At 37.1% G+C, this 21,029-nt stretch overlaps 4 protein-coding genes across 5 annotated transcripts in view; 2 read left to right on the top strand and 2 right to left on the bottom strand.

The window, feature by feature from the left end:
* Positions 1-3,504, top strand: part of LOC135623117 (uncharacterized) — a 3,856-nt gene extending 352 nt beyond the window's left edge. The window contains exons 2-9 of the mRNA XM_065125679.1: positions 1-2; positions 86-137; positions 219-264; positions 1,099-1,194; positions 2,437-2,490; positions 2,563-2,628; positions 3,109-3,187; positions 3,283-3,504. The exon at positions 1-2 is cut by the window's left edge and continues 136 nt beyond it. Coding sequence (XP_064981751.1) covers positions 1-2; positions 86-137; positions 219-264; positions 1,099-1,194; positions 2,437-2,490; positions 2,563-2,628; positions 3,109-3,187; positions 3,283-3,360 — 473 coding nt within the window. The 3' untranslated portion in view covers positions 3,361-3,504. The remainder of the gene's footprint in view (positions 3-85; positions 138-218; positions 265-1,098; positions 1,195-2,436; positions 2,491-2,562; positions 2,629-3,108; positions 3,188-3,282) is intronic.
* A 1,254-nt stretch (positions 3,505-4,758) lies between these two features.
* Positions 4,759-13,294, top strand: LOC103998051 (O-fucosyltransferase 35). 2 transcript variants are annotated; one of them, XR_010491274.1, is made up of 10 exons: positions 4,759-5,492; positions 7,695-7,829; positions 7,918-7,987; positions 8,116-8,186; positions 8,269-8,357; positions 8,462-8,594; positions 8,681-8,913; positions 11,219-11,695; positions 12,319-12,765; positions 13,041-13,294. XR_010491274.1 is itself a non-coding variant. In XM_009419426.3 (9 exons), exons 1-9 carry the CDS (start codon positions 4,971-4,973, stop codon positions 12,548-12,550), a joined length of 1,962 nt encoding a protein of 653 aa, XP_009417701.2. In that variant the 5' UTR covers positions 4,759-4,970; the 3' UTR covers positions 12,551-12,932. The 2 variants fall into 2 exon arrangements, 1 of the variants encoding a protein (XP_009417701.2); XM_009419426.3 differs by lacking the exon at positions 13,041-13,294 and having other exon boundaries at positions 12,319-12,932.
* Positions 13,295-13,423: 129 nt separating this feature from the next.
* Positions 13,424-18,172, bottom strand: LOC135623118 (MOB kinase activator-like 1A). The gene is made up of 7 exons (XM_065125681.1): positions 17,574-18,172; positions 17,284-17,332; positions 15,891-15,999; positions 15,670-15,763; positions 15,383-15,516; positions 15,139-15,302; positions 13,424-14,037 (listed from the first exon to the last, which is right to left on the bottom strand). Exons 1-7 carry the CDS (start codon positions 17,597-17,599, stop codon positions 13,963-13,965), a joined length of 651 nt encoding a protein of 216 aa, XP_064981753.1. The 5' UTR covers positions 17,600-18,172; the 3' UTR covers positions 13,424-13,962.
* A 1,620-nt stretch (positions 18,173-19,792) lies between these two features.
* Positions 19,793-20,723, bottom strand: LOC135623119 (germin-like protein 8-14). The gene has a single exon (XM_065125682.1). The coding sequence runs from the start codon at positions 20,665-20,667 to the stop codon at positions 20,038-20,040; it is 630 nt and encodes a 209-aa protein (XP_064981754.1). The 5' UTR covers positions 20,668-20,723; the 3' UTR covers positions 19,793-20,037.
* Between the last annotated feature and the right edge of the window lie 306 nt (positions 20,724-21,029).

The raw sequence follows: 21,029 nt of genomic DNA on the forward strand, positions 1-21,029 counted from the left end.
AGGTTACTGGAAAGCTTTAATACATCGAATTTGGTGGACCTTTAGGTATTTTCAGCGGCTCTTACCCTATTAATCTTTCTTATAGGTGGAGGACGCTCGTGCTGGGGATGTGAAGGAACTGTCTTCTGATATCCGTGGTAATTTTGTCTTGTCACATGCTTTGGGAGTCTTATTTCTTCTATTTTGGTTGGAACTTATGATAATATTTTCGTTTTCAGATAGAAAGAACGGGAAGAAATCGTTAAAAGCATTTTCACCAAATGAGTAATTTACTTTTGCACCATCAAAATTTTGAGAAATCGATGGCTTCTAAGCTTCTAATCTTTGTTTTAGTCTTGTAACACGTACAATGGTATGTATTATGTGGAGACATTCTTTGAACATTTGACATCTTAATGTGTTTGAAGATTTTATTTTGTTGTTCCTCTTGACAACATTATGTGAGATAGTATTCTGTTAGGATAATGAAATTTCAAGAAGAAAAGGAACAATGTTAAGTGGGAGGCCGGTAGAACATTGGTAGACAATTAATGAGATGATAGTTTATCAATGTGATTTGTTTATGAAAGATCGGTGAAAGATTTTTTTTTCCTTGACATGACCATATATTAATTCCATGTTCATTCTGCATAACTGCTTTTTATTTTTAAAATGATTGTAATTTATCCCAGAGAATCTACTCTACAAGAATTAAGGATGACAATCAGGGAGATATCATGTGTTTAACTAAAGAACCTACCGGGGAAAATACAGTACATTTCAGAAATTTTTTTAATGAAAATTCAATTAAAGCTTATTTTAGAGCACAGTTTTCTTGGAGTGGAACCTGTGGTCGCTCCCAGACCCCCTTCTCCAAGATGATATTTTTGCTTTTCTTACTATTGGTATGAAACTTCAGAGAAAATTAAGATCGTTTTAATCACAGCATTTCTATACTAGTTTTTTTTTTTTTTCTGACAAAGCACAATTTATCACCTGTTCTTTTGTTGGATGGAAAATTCTGCTTCTGTGAAGTATTTAAAATATATGACTTTCATCTTTCAAATTGTTGATGTAAAAGTTTTCTGTTTTTGTTTGACTATGGTATTTGTTTTGAAGGCTACTGCAGAGGTTAAAGAGATATGGAGTTGCAGGAGTACTGTCCTATGGGCTACTTAATACTGTATACTATTTCACAACATTTTTACTGGTTTGGTGGGTTGAAAGTACCTTTTAATTTCCATAGCTTCCTTTCGATACCCTTAAACAGTTAAAAATGTGCTTGAAATATGTGTTTTGTTGAAAAAGTAATCATGTTTTTTTCCATCTTTCCAAATATAGTAAACTAATTCAACCTGTTTTGGCAGGATATATGCAATCTTTAGCTATGATGACAGCGATTTCGATGACTTGAGTGTCTTTTGAGTAATGAACTTGAGTTTTCCTAGGATTGATAGATTCATACATAGATGTTAGTTAAATAAGATAGCTTGGTATTGTACCTATATCATTTCAGGAAATCTTCAATCTGCTTGGAAATATCTCTCCTAGTTTGCCATGATGCTTTTCTCAAATGAAAGGCTTGTAAAATAACTGTTGGTTTCTTTAGTTGTCTAGGCGTGAAGTTTTTTTTTTTATCCTCATGAAAATATTATCAATCAGATTCTGGAAATTGATAGCTCAAACATAGCCTGGAATACTTCTACTGAAGTATTTCCATATTGTAGCAAGAAGTTTTGCCTAAAATAGACTATGTGCTGCAGAAGTGAATTTTCAATGAACTCTACTTTTAAAGTATATTGTGTAATTATGATGTAAAACTCCATATAAAAGGAATTGTGATGCAGCAAACTATAAGTTTTAAGTCATTGTTGGCTGCTCATTGTGCACTTACATTTCTGTACTCTTTAGAAATATTTCAACTATTCGTCATTTTGTCTAATAAGAAGGATCTAGATGCTTTTGTCATAGAATTAATGTACATAATTTCAATCTGCCAACACCCACTTTGTGCTTATGTTTAAGAGAGAACACTAACAGTCGACTTAGGAAATAAAAAATATAGATGTTTTTGTTAGGATTACCAGGTTGCAGAACTAAATTGACTACATCTTTCTTCCGAGGAGGCTTTTCATTCGACTCTCTTTTTGCGTACTTATTTGTCTAGGAACAAGCCCACTTATAGATGGGAACAATTATCGGTATTTTCTGCATATAATCTAATTGTATGAGTTGCTTTTTCTATTACATGAAAGAAGTTTTATTAATTGGTTGATATAAGGGTAGTGACCCTCATATATCCTATAACTTCAGTATGCGTAGCTTCTCCAGAATGAACAGGATCCATGTCCACTCAACAGATGTACCTTTTTTTAAAGAAGTTGCTTCTCTTTATGAGATTTCTATTTGTAGAAGATTTTGGAGGAGCTGACCTACTGGAGTTGCTTCACTTGGTAGGTTTTATATTGCCCCGGCACCTGGAAAAATGGGCTATGCTGCAGCAGTTGAAAGGTGATTAATTATGTTCTTCTGCTTTTGGTGTAAGCATGCTCAAATACTGTTGGCACTATATCCTGAATACAGGTTCCTGAAACTGCTGGCGACGATCTGGGCTGGGAGCCAAGTCACCAAGATTGTACGTGCAGGAGGGTATGATGATCTTGCCTGCGGTATCTGAAGAACTATCATATCTTTCCAATATAAATGATGGATGTGATAGGTTAACTTGCTTGTTAGGCCCTATCTATATGTCCAATAAGAAAAAGACATACTGTTTGGATAATGGTTTGCAATACCGTATCGTACCGTTTGGTACGAGCGGTATGTACCGGTCCGATAGAAGACCGGTATAAGTGATACATTTAGTGTACCATGTGTCGGTAGTACAGCTACCATACCGATAGCCGATCAGTATATCGGTACAGTACGATATTGAGAACTTTGGTTTGGATGCATCTTGACTCACTGTAACAAGGGATAATTGAGCATCTAATTTGTTTTGATACTAGTTTATTACAATATTATCTGGATTTCCTGGTCGTCTGCCATGTTTCTAGATCTACTAAAACAATGCCATATGGAGTTAGATTCTTTAATTCATGGACCTAACTTTGTGTTATTTGCTTGAAGGGCTCTTGCATTAGCTCCTTTTGTTGACCGAGGACTATCCTGGTTCACAGTCAAGTTCAAGTTCGAATCAAAGGAACAGGTGAGATGAAGATTCAAACTTAGACGCACGTTCCTCAAGTTCACTCTTTAGTTTTCCGAGACTAATTACTACTGTTCTCCATCCATCCGTTTCAGGCATTTGCAGTAATTGCAGGTTTGTGTTTCGGCCTGGCCCTTGTTCTGTTCTTTGGATTGACCTTGCTTTGGGCATAGCTGCCTTTTCTTCATTTGTTAGAGGCGTTTAAAAAATACGCAAGAGATCAAGTATTTCTTAATCAGACCCCTGAGGCTGAACAATACAAAATTTTTCATGTTATGGTTGACAAAAATCATATAATTATTTTCAAGATGCTCAAATTCTCTCAATGCCACCTTTCAAGTTTGGTGGTCTTTTGTGTGGCAAGCCTTTGATGTCGGTCTCGGAACCTGGTATGTGCAATTAAGGTTTGCTATTTCTCTTGGAATTTTTTCCCTGTAACTAATTAAACATCTTAAGATTGGCTCCTACAGTGAATTGTCCAAGTCATTAATTGTACTAGAGACCAAAGTCCAAGCGCTGCAATTCTCAGAAGCCATCAAAATGAAGCAGAAGCCACATTCCGAATCATTTAAATGTGCTACGTGGTGCAAGGTTATTGACTTTATGTACTCGGTAGGATTTGACAGATTACGATCGACCAAGAATTCTCAGTGGTCGCGTAGTGAAACGGAGGCCTCTTTTGAAATATTTAATTCCTTGACACTGAAATTAATTTTCCAGTTATTCAATATCTTCGCAGTGCAAGGTTATGTTCTGTAGGCTGATTGCAGTCTCTCGACCAGAAGGCACAGCCAGCGAAGGTTGGATAGGTAAATAAATATATGACAAGTTTTGGTAAATTTAAAAAAATTATCATTTTTTTATTCACTTTCTCTGTAGTGAACATTCACTAGAGGACAACTGAGAGACATTCAATGTATTTTTTATATATATATTTTTTCACCAAAATCTAGTGATATATAGGGTATTTATAAAATAATCAAATCTTAGCTTTTAAGATTTTGTTTCTTCTGTTTTCTCTATATTAGGATTTATTGTTTTCTAAGAACATTAGTTCTATGAATCTAATAAATACATGTCATTGGTTTGATATTGGTGTATCAGTCTCACTTGTCAAATGTTTTTAGAGTATAAATAAAATCTCAATTATAAATCTAACATATAATTTTTTTTAAAAATAAAATCTAACATAGAAGAGTGGGGGAAAGTAAAAAAGGTATATAGTGGAAAGGAGAAGAACGAAAAAAAATATTATACGAGATATGTGGTTTGACTGACTAGGATACCACTTCGACCATTGACCATCGGTCCAACCACCAACCCACTCGGTTTCAATAACCGCCGCTTATTTCTTATTCAACTGTCCACTAATTGGAATTTACCGACAATTTTAATTACCCACAACCTCATGATTCAGTAATAGAATGAGATGGTGCAGCAAATCAAATTCGGGTAATTATCTTCTAAAACTGGCGTGAGATCATTAAAGGTATTGAAACCAACCGATGAGGGCATTTCCGTCACGAAAAAGTATGGAGTGGCAACGCTCGTTATTCTCCCGACTGTTGTGTCCGATTCCGACCTCCACCGGCATCTCAACACTTTCCATAAAGGTTGCCGGTGCATGCCCGGAAACGAGCTCCGCGTGCCCCATTCATGGCGATCCGATTCTTCCCCAGCCTCTAAACTAGAAAGATACCTGTAAACCCTATTTCCGAACCCCAATCGACAATCCTATCCCTCGAAAATCGCTTTTGTGTTGTCTCGTCTCGTCTCTTCTCTCATGGGATACCAACCTCACTTCCACCATCTCCACCACCACCACAACGGCGGCAACAACAATCACGGCGATGGCGCCTCCCACAACCACCATCACCAAGTCGTCAACAGCCCCCGCTACACCGGATCCATGACTCGGCGGACTCACTCCTTCAAGCGCACCACCGGAAGCGGCGAGATCGAATTCCAGATCAACTCCCCAAGGACGGCGTCCGCCGAAAACCCCGGGAGTCCCTTGGGGGAGGCATCGGAGTCTCCGGTTGCGTCGGCCGCGGCGGCGGCGGGAGAGAAATTGCATGGCGGTGGGGCCGCCGTTCACCACCAGAACCTGCGGTTCCGGCTCGGTGTACCCATTCTGGGAAAGAAGCAGCTGGGCGCAACGGAGACGGGCTTGCGCGTCAGGAAGAAGGTCGCGAATTTCTTGTTCTTTGCTTTTTGTAGTCTTTGCATGGTGCTTGGGGCCGTGAAGATCTTCGCAGGCGGGTGGTTTTGGCTGCAAACAGCTGAGAAAGAAAGGAATTATCAGGTGATCTTCCACTCTTTACCATTTCAACGAGACTATTGTGGTTCTGGCAGCAAATCTTTTCTCTTCGTGACCTAATCATTAATGTCTTTGTTAATGCCGGTATAGCTTAAAGGATGTATCCTTCGATAACCGTATCCAAGCATTTGATGAAGCTTCTTTTTTTCTTTTTCTTCTTTTTCCTCTATGAACGATCTTGGATGCAAATTCAGATTCTTATGTGCTGTTCTGATAGTCTACCATCATATTAGCTTAAAAGTTGATTGTTTTTGTGTAGCCTTCTATAAAATCAGGAGTAATTCTAGCATTGCTATTTATTATCTGTTTAGGAAATTATTTACTTAATATAGGTTGGCTTTTGTTCTATTGAAATTTACTGTGTACAAAGAATGGTTGTTGCAGCGACAGTAGCTATTGATTCTTCAGTTGATTTGACAGATCTGGAAAATGATGCAACATATGATGTATTGACTTTTAATCCTTGGATCACCGACTCAACTACTTTTGTCGAGTCAGTACACTTCTTTCATATATCAGGTTGGAATTGGTTAAAATCTATGCTTAATGCAAGGAATGTCCAAGGTAAATGACCGAGACGAGACATTCAATCAACCTGAAGAAGTAGGTTTCTAGGGTTGTGCTTGGTGTACTCCTTGAGAGTAATTTAGACCACCCTTTGAACATGGGCTTTCAGGACTACCATCCTCCAAGATACAGCATGCCTGCTTGCACTCTGGTGGTTCTACTACCTCAGCATGGACTCAAGATATTATCATCTCAGACCATATAGAAAGAAAGCACCAAAGAGAGCAATGACCGGGGATTAAAAAGCAGAGGTAGTTAAAAAGACTTGGAGAACTTCCCACTGAAAACTGCAAAATGTTATTTAACCCAATTAATGAGATGAAAGCACCAGTTAGATTGCAAATTTGAATGTTTGAAGTAAATATTACTTGAAATATTAATGCTCCTGTCAAATTTCTTAATCTCAAATAGTTGTTATAGAATAAAAATCATAAGGATTGAGGTATATCTAAAGGGTTTCTTTAGATAAAACAGAAAAAACAGAAAAAAAAAATCATAAAAAACATAGTCTGTGAACTCCGGCATGCAGACACACCCTCAGCTAGGTCCGATTGTCATGTGTGTATCCAAAGGGTTTCCTCCTATTATTACTCAAGCTCACTAGAGTCATGTCCCAGACTCTTATCTGTAAGCAGCTATACGGTATCTTCCCTTTCTCAGACTATAAAGTGAGATAGTTAAGGCCAACGGAAGGTCACTTAGTTTGCCTCCAACATCTTACCAAAAAGGTGACCATGGTACATGTCACAAATGCACATATGCCAAACACCACTTTTAACCTATAAAACACCACAATATCTATACTAGAATACAAGATCTATCATTATCCAAGGATTTTTAATTAGTTACTTGTGGTTAGAAACTCATTGATGCTCTTGATCTAAAGGTCTTCTTTCATTGGGTCTTGGTTTTTGTTTGATTTTTGGAAAGCCTCAGAAGAAAAGTTCAGAAAAGCTATGAAAACTGAAATTCTAGGAACAGTTCCTAACATCAAAAGGTAATAATAGAACAAATGGCATAATTAGTTCAGCTTGTTCAGTCACAATTCTCAATGAACTCACTGGTGTTTAAAATCCTAATGCCTATAAATAGCAGCATTGCACTAATCTGCTTGAATCAGAGTACTTACTCTTTTGTCTTTGTATTTTTGAAGCAGGTCAGGAGAAACTTGAACTTCTGCTAGTTGACATAACCATCCCAAACTGGCCAATGCTTCAACTTTGACTGATAATTTGAAATGTTTGAACCGATTACGAGAACCATGATTGAAATTTTAACAACTTGGAAATCCATGAGAGCCAATGCATCTCATTTCTTTCACTCTGAGAGTCCCTGTTTAAATTATTGATATTGTAATGTATGTCAAATTCCCCAGATCATGTTTTGAACCATGAAGAGCTTACCATCTGATAGCATAGTTGTGATCTTGTCAGTTGTCATAATTATTGTAGTTTTTGTGACCTCTGTTAATCCATGCATGTGGATTGTTGTTCTTGCTACTTCAATTTTTATATATCATTGATTCTCTCTGTACTTAAAGTTGCAATGAGAAGTTACTGAAACGATATGCTGAGAGTAAACAAATATATGGTACTTATAATTAAATCTTATGATTACTAGGATCTCTCTGGCACTCAATCTGCTAGTTCAGAAGTTCAGATAACTAATACCCACAGGTATAGGGATGCAAGTGATAGTGAGCGAACACTGATGACTATCACATCAAGCAGCGGTTCCAGTGAAAATAGTGCAGTGGCAAGTTACATTTCACAGCAGTTCATCTTCTGTACTTTGCCTAATGGGCTATAAGTTAGTTAACCGTAAATTGTTTCCCTGTACACAGTACTCAGGTATATGGGCCAAGCCAAACAGTGAAAACTTCAGCCAGTGTATTGACCATACAAAAAAGAAGAGTAAGCTTAATTTTTTTTATTTATATCTTGGCCTAATATATTGATGAATGTCTGTTTTGTTCACTTACATTTTTCTGTGATTTTATTTTCTCATCAATGAGTTATTAAAAGTTGTAATTGCTTCGCAGAGATGGATGCGAAAATAAATGGCTACATTCTAATAAATGCAAATGGAGGTTTGAATCAGATGAGATTTGGGGTCTGATTACATCTCTACCAGTTCAATTGGACTTGTGAAAGGCCATGCAGCCAAACTTATGTGTTTGTTTTCTAGAATGCAGATCTGTGATATGGTTGCTGTTGCAAAGATTGTGAAGGCGGCACTTGTTCTTCCTTCGCTTGACCATAACTCCTACTGGGCAGATGATAGGTTTGTTATTATTACTGGTTGATGCTGCTGGTAAATATTTTAGCAATTGCTTTCAGTGTTTTCACTGTACATTAAGTCTCATAATTTGCTTCTTAAATTTCTAGTGGTTTCAAGGATCTTTTTGATTGGAAGCATTTCATTGAGACCCTCAAGGATGAAGTGCATATAGTTGAAACATTATCAGCTTCCTATGCAAAGATTGAACCGTTTATGAAAACTCCAATATCTTGGTCCAAGGTTGTATTGGTTCTTGAGCAAGAAAGATCATTATTATTTCATCACATGGAAAACATAACTGGATTATTTTACTTATATTTCTGCAGGTCAATTACTATAAATCAGAGATTCTCCCACTTCTGAAACGACACAAAGTTATATATTTCACTCATACAGATTCTCGACTTGCAAATAATGGACTTCCAAGCTCTATCCAAAAATTGAGATGTCGTGTCAACTACAGAGCACTCAAATATTCATCCACAATTGAGGAACTTGGAGCCACCTTAATTTCGAGAATGCGCAAAGGTGGAAGTCCATATCTTGCTCTCCATTTAAGGCAAGTTTTTTACCATTTCTAATGACATGAATTTAGCAATTTTGGGTAAGCAGAAGTTTCAGTTCTCTTTCTTGCAATATACATGAAGGTTTCTCTCCGTTTCTTGACAACCTTAACAAATCTTCCTAATTCCACGATGCAAGAACATAGGATCCATATGGGAGGATACTTCCACATTTTGCACTGATCTTCTTCACTCTTTCTTAATCCTTGTTCTTCTGTATATACATTGCTTTTTGAAATTCTGATTCAGTTTAATTTTCTAGTCTTCAGTGACTGCTTCTAATGACCAGTGGACTTGTATCTTCTTTTTCTTTTTCCATTCCCATGCAAAATTTGTATATTGAACTGAACTGAATCATATGCATACTTGATGCCAGATTAGTTATTAAATATCTTCTTATATGTTAAAACTTCTTTTTTTTCCTATTTTCAATGAATTTATGAGTTAATTTGGAATATTCTAAATGTATGCTCTTTAAACGATAGTCCACATAAAGAAAATCAAACTATTATGATATTAAATGCTATTTAATTAGATTAGGTGCTGTTGGTTATGCACATTAGTATATTGATCATATTTAAGAAACCATACATGTGGAAACACTATCATTCTTCTATGTTTTGGTGGGAATATTTTTCTAGCAATTGAAAGTGTATATAAAATAAAAGGCTTAATCATATTCTAATCTGATTGTGAGCAAAGTTTTTAATATGACCTAATGTACCAATTTACCGTGTGTCGTTATGCTAGTATGTATATAAAATAAAGGTTATTGGCTGGTGGAGGCCCTAAATTGGGGGATAAGTCCTGACTAGATGTATCATCCGGTTTACTCTGGTCCGCATACCTGTAGGCTGTTACACCGTTAAATACTGCTTGTATCAAACTGGTGCCCGGGTAGAATTGCAAACCTTGGTTGTGAGAAATCACGAGTACAAAAATTTCTCAGTTTTTATTCATGAAACATTCGCTTTTGGTTTAGCCTACTTTAATTTTATATGTTCATAATTCAACATTCAACACTAACACACCTATGATCCTTCTGTGGAGGAGAAGAGCTGCTGTTACTCACCTAAGTTCCTTCTCAAAGAGAAAAACTGCCATTTCTTACATAGCATAATGTCATGGGAAGGCTGCAAAAGCAAAATGTAAGCTTGGAATCACTAATGATTTAGCATCAAGTTTTTGCTGGTTTTGTGCTAACTGTAGTCGATGTATTTCTCCTGTTTCTAAACATGAGCTATGCATGTTCCAAATGCCTACTGTCTATGTAATATGGATGTGGTCTCAACATAAAACACGTATGGTGTGAACATGAACTATGTGGGCACTATATAAAAAAGATTCTAATTACTCTTCTTTGAACTTTGCTTTAGTGGCCCAATTCCAGTGCCACATAGGTGTTTATCCGGTTAATATTTTCATCATATCATAAACATGAAATATCAAGAGTTTTTTATGGTATTTTTTAAAGTGTTATGGGCAGAGGAACTGTATTTTGTATGGTAGGTGAGATGCCAAGTTGATGAGTGTTCTGGATTATTCAACAGGTGGTGAAATGAAATAGACTCTACCAAAAATGCGTAAGTAGTAATGCTTTCAAATTGCAGTATACTTTGAGTGAGTATATTGCTCATCAATCTGAATGCAGCTTTATGCACCCTCATGCAGTTGTTGTTGAAGTTTCACACGGTCAACACAATCTTCTCAGTCATTTTACACAATCTATATATACTTCTGTCTGTGCTTTGTCCTTGACCTGTGTAACCAACCTAAGAGGCTTTTTGTGCTTATCATTTCTCATCCTTGTGTATTATGGACTTTGTCAGAATTTCACTGTAATTGGTGCTATCCTTTTTGCTTCTTGCGATAAGCTCATTCATATGTAATCTTACATTCATCCTTCACAGTTTTTGATTCACTAATATTGTATTACAAGTTCTTCTGGTCAACAGTTGTGTTCTACTTCCGAGGACTAAGTAATTTGGAGATATAAGTAGCTCTCTAGTGTACTTATTGGAACATTTGAGATTCTTGCCACTACGTTCTAAATCGAGTAAAAGGAATCCAGTTTGGCTACCTAATTATTCTGCAGATTATTTAGTTGCTCTGTCCATGCATTGAGCTTTCTTCCTGTAAAATGTTATTCAGGGGACATCATCTGCTGATGTGAACTGTCTGTATTGTAGCATCTGTGAAAGTCAAAATAGATGTGAATGGAGAATTTAGTAAATCCTCTACATGAATGTGAGCCTAGTTGTTTCCTTGAATTTTGATGCGAGTCTCTTTAATCTTTGGCAGATATGAAAAGGACATGTTGGCATTTACTGGTTGCAGTCACAATTTGACTCTTCAAGAAGGGGATGAACTTCGACAAATGCGTTATGGAGTAAGCCATTGGAAAGAGAAGGAGATCAATGGAACTGAGAAACGGAAGCTGGGTGGCTGCCCTTTGACGCCAAGGGAGACTGCCCTATTCCTTAAAGCATTAGGATTCCCATCAAACACAAGAATATATTTGGTTGCTGGTGAAGCTTATGGAAATGGCAGTATGCAGTATTTGATAGATGACTTCCCAAATATTTTCTCCCATGCAACATTATCGTCAGAAGAAGAACTTACGCCATTAAGGAATCACCAAAACATGCTCGCTGGATTGGACTATGTTGTTGCTCTTGAGAGTGATGTTTTCCTTTACACCTATGATGGAAACATGGCTAAGGCTGTTCAGGGTCACAGGCGTTTTGAGAACTTCAGAAAAACCATCAGCCCAGACAGGTAATAGATACATCATCCTCAATTCACATTTTAGATATTCTATTGCAAGCAACTTACTAGCAAATTGGATGAGCAACAGAGTTGGTGGTAATTTGATCAGTGTGCTTTTTGGAGGAGTGCATGTTTTGAACAAAAATTTAAAAATTTTGTGTTTATGCAATTCCTGAATTACGAAGATCTGCATATAACATAAACAATGGATTTCTTTAGATTATTTTTCATGATGTTTGTATGGCAGGATGTCATCTACATTTTATGGTTTACCTTACATTAATGTTACAAAGTTCTCTTTCTCAAACAGTAGAGTTGTTTCATGTTCTGCATGTACAAGGAATTTGCCACATGCTGGTCTTTCACATTTATAATTTCACTCTGTTCATTCTCAGTATCCTATTATCCTGTTTTTTGATATGATCAAGACACCATTATATTTTAATGCCTTTTTGAAATGATCATGATACCATTATATTTTTAATTTCTTTTCATTTCACTTGTTGAACATAATCATAGGTATCATTTATCTTTATGATCACATATCTCCTCTTTCTCTTATCTTTTTTTCTCATCCCGTCAGTTTTTCTGATATATAGGTTGCCTATTTAAAATCGGTATATGTATCACAGGTTGAACTTTATACAACTTGTCGACGAGTTTGATGAAGGGAATATTTCTTGGAAAAAATTCAGTTCAAAGGTGAAAAAACTACATGAGTACCAAACTGGAGGTCCATATATGAGGGAGCCCGGGGAAATTCCAAAGTTGGAAGAGTGCTTCTACGCTAACCCTCTACCAGGCTGCATATGCGAAAAGCACCAGAGGGGTGAACAAGACCTGGGATTCCAGGCACATCTGTAAGGCCGAGGAGATCCTGCTTCCTAAGATCAGATCAAGCGTAGGGGAATCGTCTTAAAGCAGTTGCAGTTGCTGAGCTCTTGTTTCCGAAGAAAGCCAAGCTCATTCTGTTGACGACGGAACAGCAATGCATCATCAAATGAATTTCTATATCGAAGTTACAACCCTGAATAAAAGGAAGAATTACAGAAGAGTTATAATTAGAAGGTATAATGAAGGTAATGAAGCATTAGGAGCGAGTATTTACGCCGAGATGGGCCACAACATATTCTTGTCATTATTGTTATTATTCTTTTTAGTTTGTTACATAAGCAAAAGGAAAACCGGCACATGCTTACATATCAAAAAAATAAATAAATCAAATTAAATTTCCACTTTTGAAATTTGTTCAAATAGTTTGGTTTTCCTCTTCCTTTCATCTAAAATTTAATTTGTGGAGCAAAAACTTCGATTTATGGTTCCTACAACTTACAAGAGCTGTTGTTATTCACAGGTTGTGCTCACTGAAGAGACATGCCAATGCTCTCCTTTTTCATTCAGTTATGGTACATTTATTCTCTCCATCGACAAGTTACTCGTTTTGTTGCCTATATTTCTTTAATTAAGGAAGAACAACAATAATACCCTTTCAGGAAGAAAAAGAAATGGGTGATTCCCCTGAAAAATCCCTATTTATTTTTCACCTGCATGGTATTATTCCTCAGTTCACTCTGTTTAATATATAATAACAAAGTTTTATTTTTCTTATTTTCATTTATTTATTTATTTTTATTCAATAGATCTTGCCTAACCTGTGATTTTAAACCGGCGCAAAGTAATATTATATTTTATATGTTAGTAAATAAACAATTTAAAATTTAAAAATAATAAAATAATAAAACAATGTATGATTCATCTAATAAAATATTATTAGCATATTTTAAATACTAAACAATAAATTATAAAATACATTAATAAAATGTTAGTTATCGATAAACATAATGTCATATTTCAAGTACCAAAATAACTTCAAAATATCAAAAATATTAAATGACACAAAAATATTTATTTATAAAAAGTTCACAATCCACAATATCTAAGTTAAATTGTTTTCATAGTCTCTTAAAACTATTGATTTTGCTTTGTGCACCGCAATGATGGCATTACTCTCGCATCAAACAACATGAGAAAGTTCACATCCACTCTTTCTGGAAGTGAATTGCATTTGGTAGAAGACAACATTTGAAGACTACCGAGAAAATTTTCTTCTTTTTGTCCACAACATCATCGACATGAAAAAAAATCACTATTCCAGGAAGAAGAGAAGAGGAGAAATTTTTTTTCCCCCCACCACAAAATCATCCACATGAAGAAGAATTACTATCCGATCCAAGGAAGAAGAGAAAAGAAGATATGACTTCAGGTTATTTATATTCTCAATGTGCTTGGATAATGGATTCAATTAGATCTCGCAGAGGGGCGAGCTCTCCCTCATCAATCAGGCGAAATTCCTGCATAAAAAGACAAATAAATGCAAGAAATTAGAGCATTTGCAATTTTCAACTCATGGATATTTGTGTGCATACTGCAACCAAGTATTGTTTCTGTGGTTGATCGACTTTTAGAGCAACCTTCTCTTCCGGCAATTAAGATTTAGTTGTTATGGTATCGACTTGATTCATACATTAACACTTCTTACTACGAGTCGGCCATAGTAATTTTTGTCATTGAGATTAGAAGCAGATACATGAGGCCAAAGTCAGAGGTTAAGTTGTCTGACTAAACCATAATGATGTGGCATAACCTCTAAAGGTTCTTTTTCATTAAACAAGAAATTGTCCATGGTTTCATAGGTTGAACCAAAAGTTAATGCATTTGTACTGTTTTGTTACACTGTAACACATAATTAGTATTATCATATTCTTACTACTATCAATCTGATATACAATTCTCTATCTTCATTCATTCAGATTCTCAATAGAAAGAGACCCTTTTTTTTTTAACATTAGTAAATCAAGGATTCAGATAAGGAAACATTCTGAAAACAGTTAGTAGTGGCCTTAGAGTAGCGTAATCACTAAATCGAGAATGCAGATACTAGGGAATGAGAATGTAGGCAATTGATATGGCTGAAATCATTTAAACATGCATATTAGTTCCAACAACCACAATATCGTCGTAATACATTGTTGCTAGGCAGATAAATATCCCGCCTTGGAGCCTTTCCGATTTTCTAATCATTGATGAAGATAATGTTGATATCATTAAGATGTAACATGGGTGTGTAATACATGAATGCATGCTTGTATTGAATTGAATGTTACAAATTGAGGAAAAAAAAAAGAAGACAAATTCATATCTATCACAGGAACTAATGACCGAAAAAGTTTTGATGGTTTCTATGAATAATAAATTGAAAAAAAAAGACAAATTCATATCTATCGTAGGAACTAATGACCAAAATATTTTTGATGGTTTCTGTGAATAAAAAGTACCAAACACAAAATAAGATCAGAAAAAGATATATTCAGGACAATCGATCCTCATATTTAGATTTTTTTCACAAGTACTTCTAGGACTAATTTTCAATATGATCAAGACAAGGAACTTACACATGTGAATAAGGTGAAGTGCTTGAAGCAGGTGTTGAGATGAGCTTCTTCCTTGAGACTCACGATTCTTTGGAAATGTGAATGATATATATGAGCATATACCCGAAAGAGACGCTTAAAAATTGTTTTTACAACTTCGCCGAAGTTGGGAGGAAATGGAACTCCTGAAGCGCAGCCAGTGTTGGTTAGAAGTGAAAACCAATGAAAAGAAAAGCAATTTACATCCGAAGAGCATATACACTACCAAGCCTTTGGGGAAATATGGATTCATTATCTAGCTGTGCTTCAATCCAGTCCATCAAATAATCAACATATTTTGGTGCAGAAACCTCAATTGGCTTTCTGATTTGAACTCCATCAGCCCACCTGTACTCGAACCTGCCGAGAATATACGATCAGCAGATTGAACTGTAGGAAAAAATGGGCATTTGACGATATCAACTTCTATTTTTTGTTTGCACATCCAAAGAAGAATGCGAATAACGTAGGATGAGAAAGAGAGTTGATCAAGATTTATAAACAGAAGAATACTTTGGTCCTGCTGACATTGTTGGGCAGCTGGTTGGGGTACAAAATTCAGCGAGAGTGCCGTACAATATATTTACTTGATTGAAGAAGTCAACAGCTGAAAGAAAAACGATTTCAGGGTATCAGAGTTATGAATCTCGAAGAGCAGCAATAGAAAAAGGTTCGAAGAAATAATTGGTTTGGAACATCTAAAGGTATAGACAGCATTTAGAGTCAGAACTTACTATTGACAGCAAGCCATTCATTGATGTCTTCTCCAGGCGGCAACCGAACAGCCTCCCTTAGGTTCCCACTCCCCAGAGTAGCATCAATGTGTCTTTTGAGTTGCGCACCCTATTTGGAAACATAAGAAGAAACTCAGAAGAATTTGGAAAAATTCTATACGAGCCAGTTAGCAATATGTAACTTTGAATGCATCCATGCCAAAGAATAATTATGTGCTTATCATTCAGTCATATAAGAGTTTAGATCATCAACAAACAAATATTTGAAAAAATAAAAATAAAAATGAGTCAACTATTGAAGGTTTTCTTTTTTTCAGTACATGATATTAAGTAGAACAAAAAACCTTTTCAGCTTTGCAAGCAAGATTTTCCGTTCTCACCAAAGTGAGACGACCTTCACACCGACGGAGATAAACTCTACAACAAATAGATGTGTCAATTCTTAGGTAGCGCTGGCAGCAGAGAACTACCGGACGTCATCTAAGGAGTTGTTCTTCGTCTTGGGAGGAGATATTTACGATGTGGATATTGTTTGGAGTCATCAGTACGATAACTAGCCATCAAACAAATCGACTGCAACGGGATATTTCGGTGAAGAAAGCAACAAAGAAAACACAAAACTCTAGTAGGACATTACGGAGCAATTCGATGTCTAAGCACTTGATTAGAAGATATAAATTATGTCCAAAGAGTTTCTTGGCCTATACATCCTGCTCTTTTTTTGACACCTAAAACATTAGGTCTGTAAATTGATAAAATTATTAGCAAGCTGAAATGGACCATCAAGAATATGAAAAGGATAAAAACATTCTACGGATAGAATGTCGGCACGTTCTCGGTTTTAGTTGGAGTTTCAGTTTCATAAATTTCAAATAAATTACATGAGAAAAAAAAAAAGGAGGTTGATAAAAAACACAACTAAGAAAAGATACACAATGCAGGGCATCTGAACCGCACACCGACCGGTACTCTATGTTGCTTTGGATAATCCCTGAATCATCAAATTGACTTTAGTCTGAACTTAACACCACAAACACTAGGAAGATACATATACGTTAGAACATGTATACACTAAATGGTATCATCCTGTACAAATTGAGACAGCCAACGATGCCAAAAGATAGGATCAATGGAGAAGGGGATTTGATGTGATGCACAAGAAATGAATTAAAAGATTATGTGAACATTCTCTAGATTTCCGGGTTGTGCTTTTACTCGCACCTATCAAGTAAATGAGGGCAGTTCAGCCCCTGAGAAAACAATTCTACATATCAAGAACTTTTACGTGATTTCCTTTGTTAAAGATGAGACATGGCACCTAACATCAATCCTTTGATGTGGGGTGGCACGCTGCGATCAAAATGTTAATCATCTAAACAGAAGATTTTATTACCTTATTTCCAGATGGAGCATTCTTTTTAGGCCGAAATGTCTTCTGATTCCTGCTCAAATAATCTCCAATTATATATACATAATAACCACAACAGAAGTAATCGAAAGGAACAAGAACCATATCAGCCTTGTACACAATAAAAAAAAAATTACCAACTTGACAATCCATTGTCGGCCAATCCTCCAAGAACAGAGATTCATTCCCATTGAGAAAGACTATGAACGCATGAACACGGAGAACAACAAATGGGAAGGGAAGAGAAAAGAAAGGATGACGGACGATCGACGCACCTGTTTCCGAGGCCGAAAAGACTCATCTTTGAGAAATTTGGTTGCTGCTGCTGCTGCTGGGGCTGCTCCTCCTCCTCTTCTCTTCTTCTTCTTCTTCTTCTTCTTCTTCTCACCTCTTCCTCCTCCCTCTCTGGATCATCCAAGTATTGTTTTGAGGAGAGAAAGAGATGAGAGATGACAGTCTGGCGACGAGCTGACGTCCCGCCAACTCGGCCTCTCCTCCCCCCACGACCTGCTGCTACAGGCTGCTGCGTGCTATAATTACGCGACGCCAAACAACTCGTCTCGTCCCGAGCGCGGCTCCGTTCCCAGCTGACGTGCCCGCATCTGGTTGTCGCCACAGAACGCAGCACTTGTTCCTCTGCCAGCCGGGATTTCACGTACCAAAATGGATCTTGCTCAGCTGTATCCCACAATGCCAGGACGGGCGGCCGAGACCTCCTCCCTAAACTTCTCCCCAGCAGATAGCCATCTCACAGCTGTAACCTGCGCAGGTTGGGTTTGCGACACAGATGGGTTGTTTCTGGGATGCAGATTCATATTTTCGTACGTAGATATGATCATCGCATTTACGGATCGTATTTTCTTATTTCACCTTCCCCCCCTTTATTCCTCTTGTTTGTAGAATCTACTCGTGGATATCTATCGTCTTTGTTCCATGTGATTTGGTTAGGGTGGCGTATCTGACGAGTCCTCCGTTCGTCCGTCCGTCCGACAAATGTAGCCCGGCCGAGTTGGCGAAAGCGAGATTTGCATCGGTGGATGGAGTGGATCTATCATCCATCGACCGTACGTTCCTACGAGTCGTATTCCCAAAGCCTTGCAAACCCACGTTGACTTTGGTCGGGTCTTCCCCTTGGAATGATGAATCAAAACAAATGGCATCTTAAAAGGTTCTCATGCACAAGTTTGACATTCCCAGTTTGGCCCAACCAAATTTGATAGCCTCGGTTGCATATCCATGTTGTTCTTAGATTTATGTTTTAATCATCAAATAAAAAACCCTACGATTGGGAAATGCAATTAGTAAGATTAACCAAGGAGACTACTTGCTATAGGTTATCTTACACATTTGATGCTTTAGAAGAAGAAGACAAGTCTCTTGTTCATCAAACATCGGAAGACATAAATAAAATATGTTCTTCGAGATTTAGATGTTTTTATCCTATTGATGCAACTTAATCAACAAGACATGTTTATAAGCTTGGTTGGTGTGATCTACTAAAGACGAAGCTAATGGCAGAGAAAAATGCCTCCAATCATTCTAGTCGATATCTTCCTGAAAAAATAAAAAATAATAATAATATGTGTATCCAAACTTACTTTTCAAATATGGAAAAGGATGTTAGTAATACTCGAATATTCGCATCGAATACTAGCTTGGCTGATAAAGATTTTTGATAGTTTATCGTAAAAAATCTGATCTTATTATTTCTACTTTTTTAGGTCTATATTTCTACTATTCCCTGCTTGAACATCAAGGTAAAATTTTACAAGGATCTCTTTTTGACATATGACTTGATATCTTTTAAATTACTTGTTGTACCACAATGTGTCAAAAAAAAAAAAAAAAAAAAAAAAGCTCCTTCAAAGTCACACATGGATGGATATATGCTACATTCATTGCTTCACCATACTGTCCCAATAGATTTTGCTTCCTCATCTTTGCTTTCTTTCTAACATAAAATAACATAAAACTAAAACATGTTTTTTTTTTTTTTTTTTAGATCTAAAAAAATAAATCATTATAGATATCAAATTAACATGACAAAAACAACAAACTTAGTGATAAAAAAATTATGATTAAAAACATAATTTAACTAAACATAAAAAAAGAAGAAATAATATAATAAATAAAGAACAAAAGAGTACAACCAAGCTTTTTCTTTCCTTTCTATCTTAACTTAGCATATGACACAGTCTTCGCTTTCAAGTGCAACCAAGCTGTTTGTTCATGTTTCAATAAGAATAATTTAGTATTTATGATAATATGTCTTATTTTTTTAAAAAGATAAATGATGAGGACGGGATTCGAATTCAAAACATTACGATAAACCATTAAAATTTTTAGCAGAATAATTTAGTATTTATGATAATATGTATTATTTTTTAAAAGAAAGATAAATGAATTCAAAACATTACGATAAACCATTAAAAATTTTAGCAGAATAATTTAGTATTTATGATAATATGTCTTATTTTTTTAAAAGAAAGATAAATGAATTCAAAACATTACGATAAACCATTAAATTTTTTAGCAGGTGATACCTTTCACCACCAAAATAAATATTCACTCATGTCATAGGGTGATGATAGGTAGAACCAAAGTTTTTCGACAACATGACCCGATACAAGAAGAAGACGGTGGAATCGCTCGAATCGCGAAACCCATCACAACAGACGCAGACACTTCCGAGAGAGAGAGAGAGAGAGATATCGATGACGGTGGAAACCGTCAAATAACTTAACCGGATCCTCCGAGCACCTTTTTTAGCTTCTTCACCTGTGCGTCGTCGAGGAAGGTGACCATCTCCACCAGCGCAGATGGCAAGCTGTTGGCGAAGAGCGCGAACGCCGTTATCTGAAGTCCAGGGTTAGGGCTGCTGAAGGCCACGATGGCCACTGCGGTGACTCCCCCGGCGTTTACCTGGAAGTGAAGCAGGCCTTGTGGGAAGACCATGGTGTCCCCCTTGTGGAGCGTAGTGTAGTAGACACCGTTCGCGGAGGAGATGAAGCCGGCGAGGATCATGCCTTGGGTGACGACGAGCAGCTCAGAGCCACCTGGGTGGGTGTGGAGGGGGACCACGCCTCCAGGGGCAAGGTCGAGCCGAGCGGCGGAGATGCCGAGTCCGTTGACGCCAGGGAACTGGCCGACGAAAGCAGGGGTCACGGCGGCCTTGATGATGTTTGAGGTGTTGCCCGCCTTACCGAGACCCTTGAAGACGAAGTCGTTGGTGGTGACATGAGAGACGTCCTTGCAAGGATAGCCTGCGGGGGTGTCAGAGGCGGAAATGTCGCCGACGCAGAAGTCCTGGACGGAGGCGTCGGCGGCGGACAGGAGGATGAGGAGAAGGAAGAGGAAGACGGACAGCATTGTTGCTATATGTATCCTTCTCTCTCTTCTTCCGCTTCTTTCTTTGGTGTTGCTTCAGTATGGTCTGTTGGGCATTATATAGACACTAGGGTTGAGAATGGCATATGGAGGGAGGAGACGAGGGTGGATTCACGTGCATGGAGATACCGACGTCGTAGGAAGAAGACGCATTGGTGAGCTGGAAGAGCACGTGAAGGTCTGTCGTCGACTAAGATTTTGGGTCCCTCTATTTGTGGGGCGAGAGCAAGTGGGATAAGATCTTCCTCGTGCAAGGACAAAAGGACACTTTTTTACTGAGCGATGATTAGCAATTAATAAAGAATTCTTCTTACCTTAAAAGAACCATTTTCTTTCATTGAAAT

The sequence above is a fragment of the Musa acuminata genome, chromosome BXJ2-9, assembly GCF_036884655.1.
Source record: "Musa acuminata AAA Group cultivar baxijiao chromosome BXJ2-9, Cavendish_Baxijiao_AAA, whole genome shotgun sequence".
Taxonomy (NCBI): Eukaryota; Viridiplantae; Streptophyta; class Magnoliopsida; order Zingiberales; family Musaceae; genus Musa; species Musa acuminata.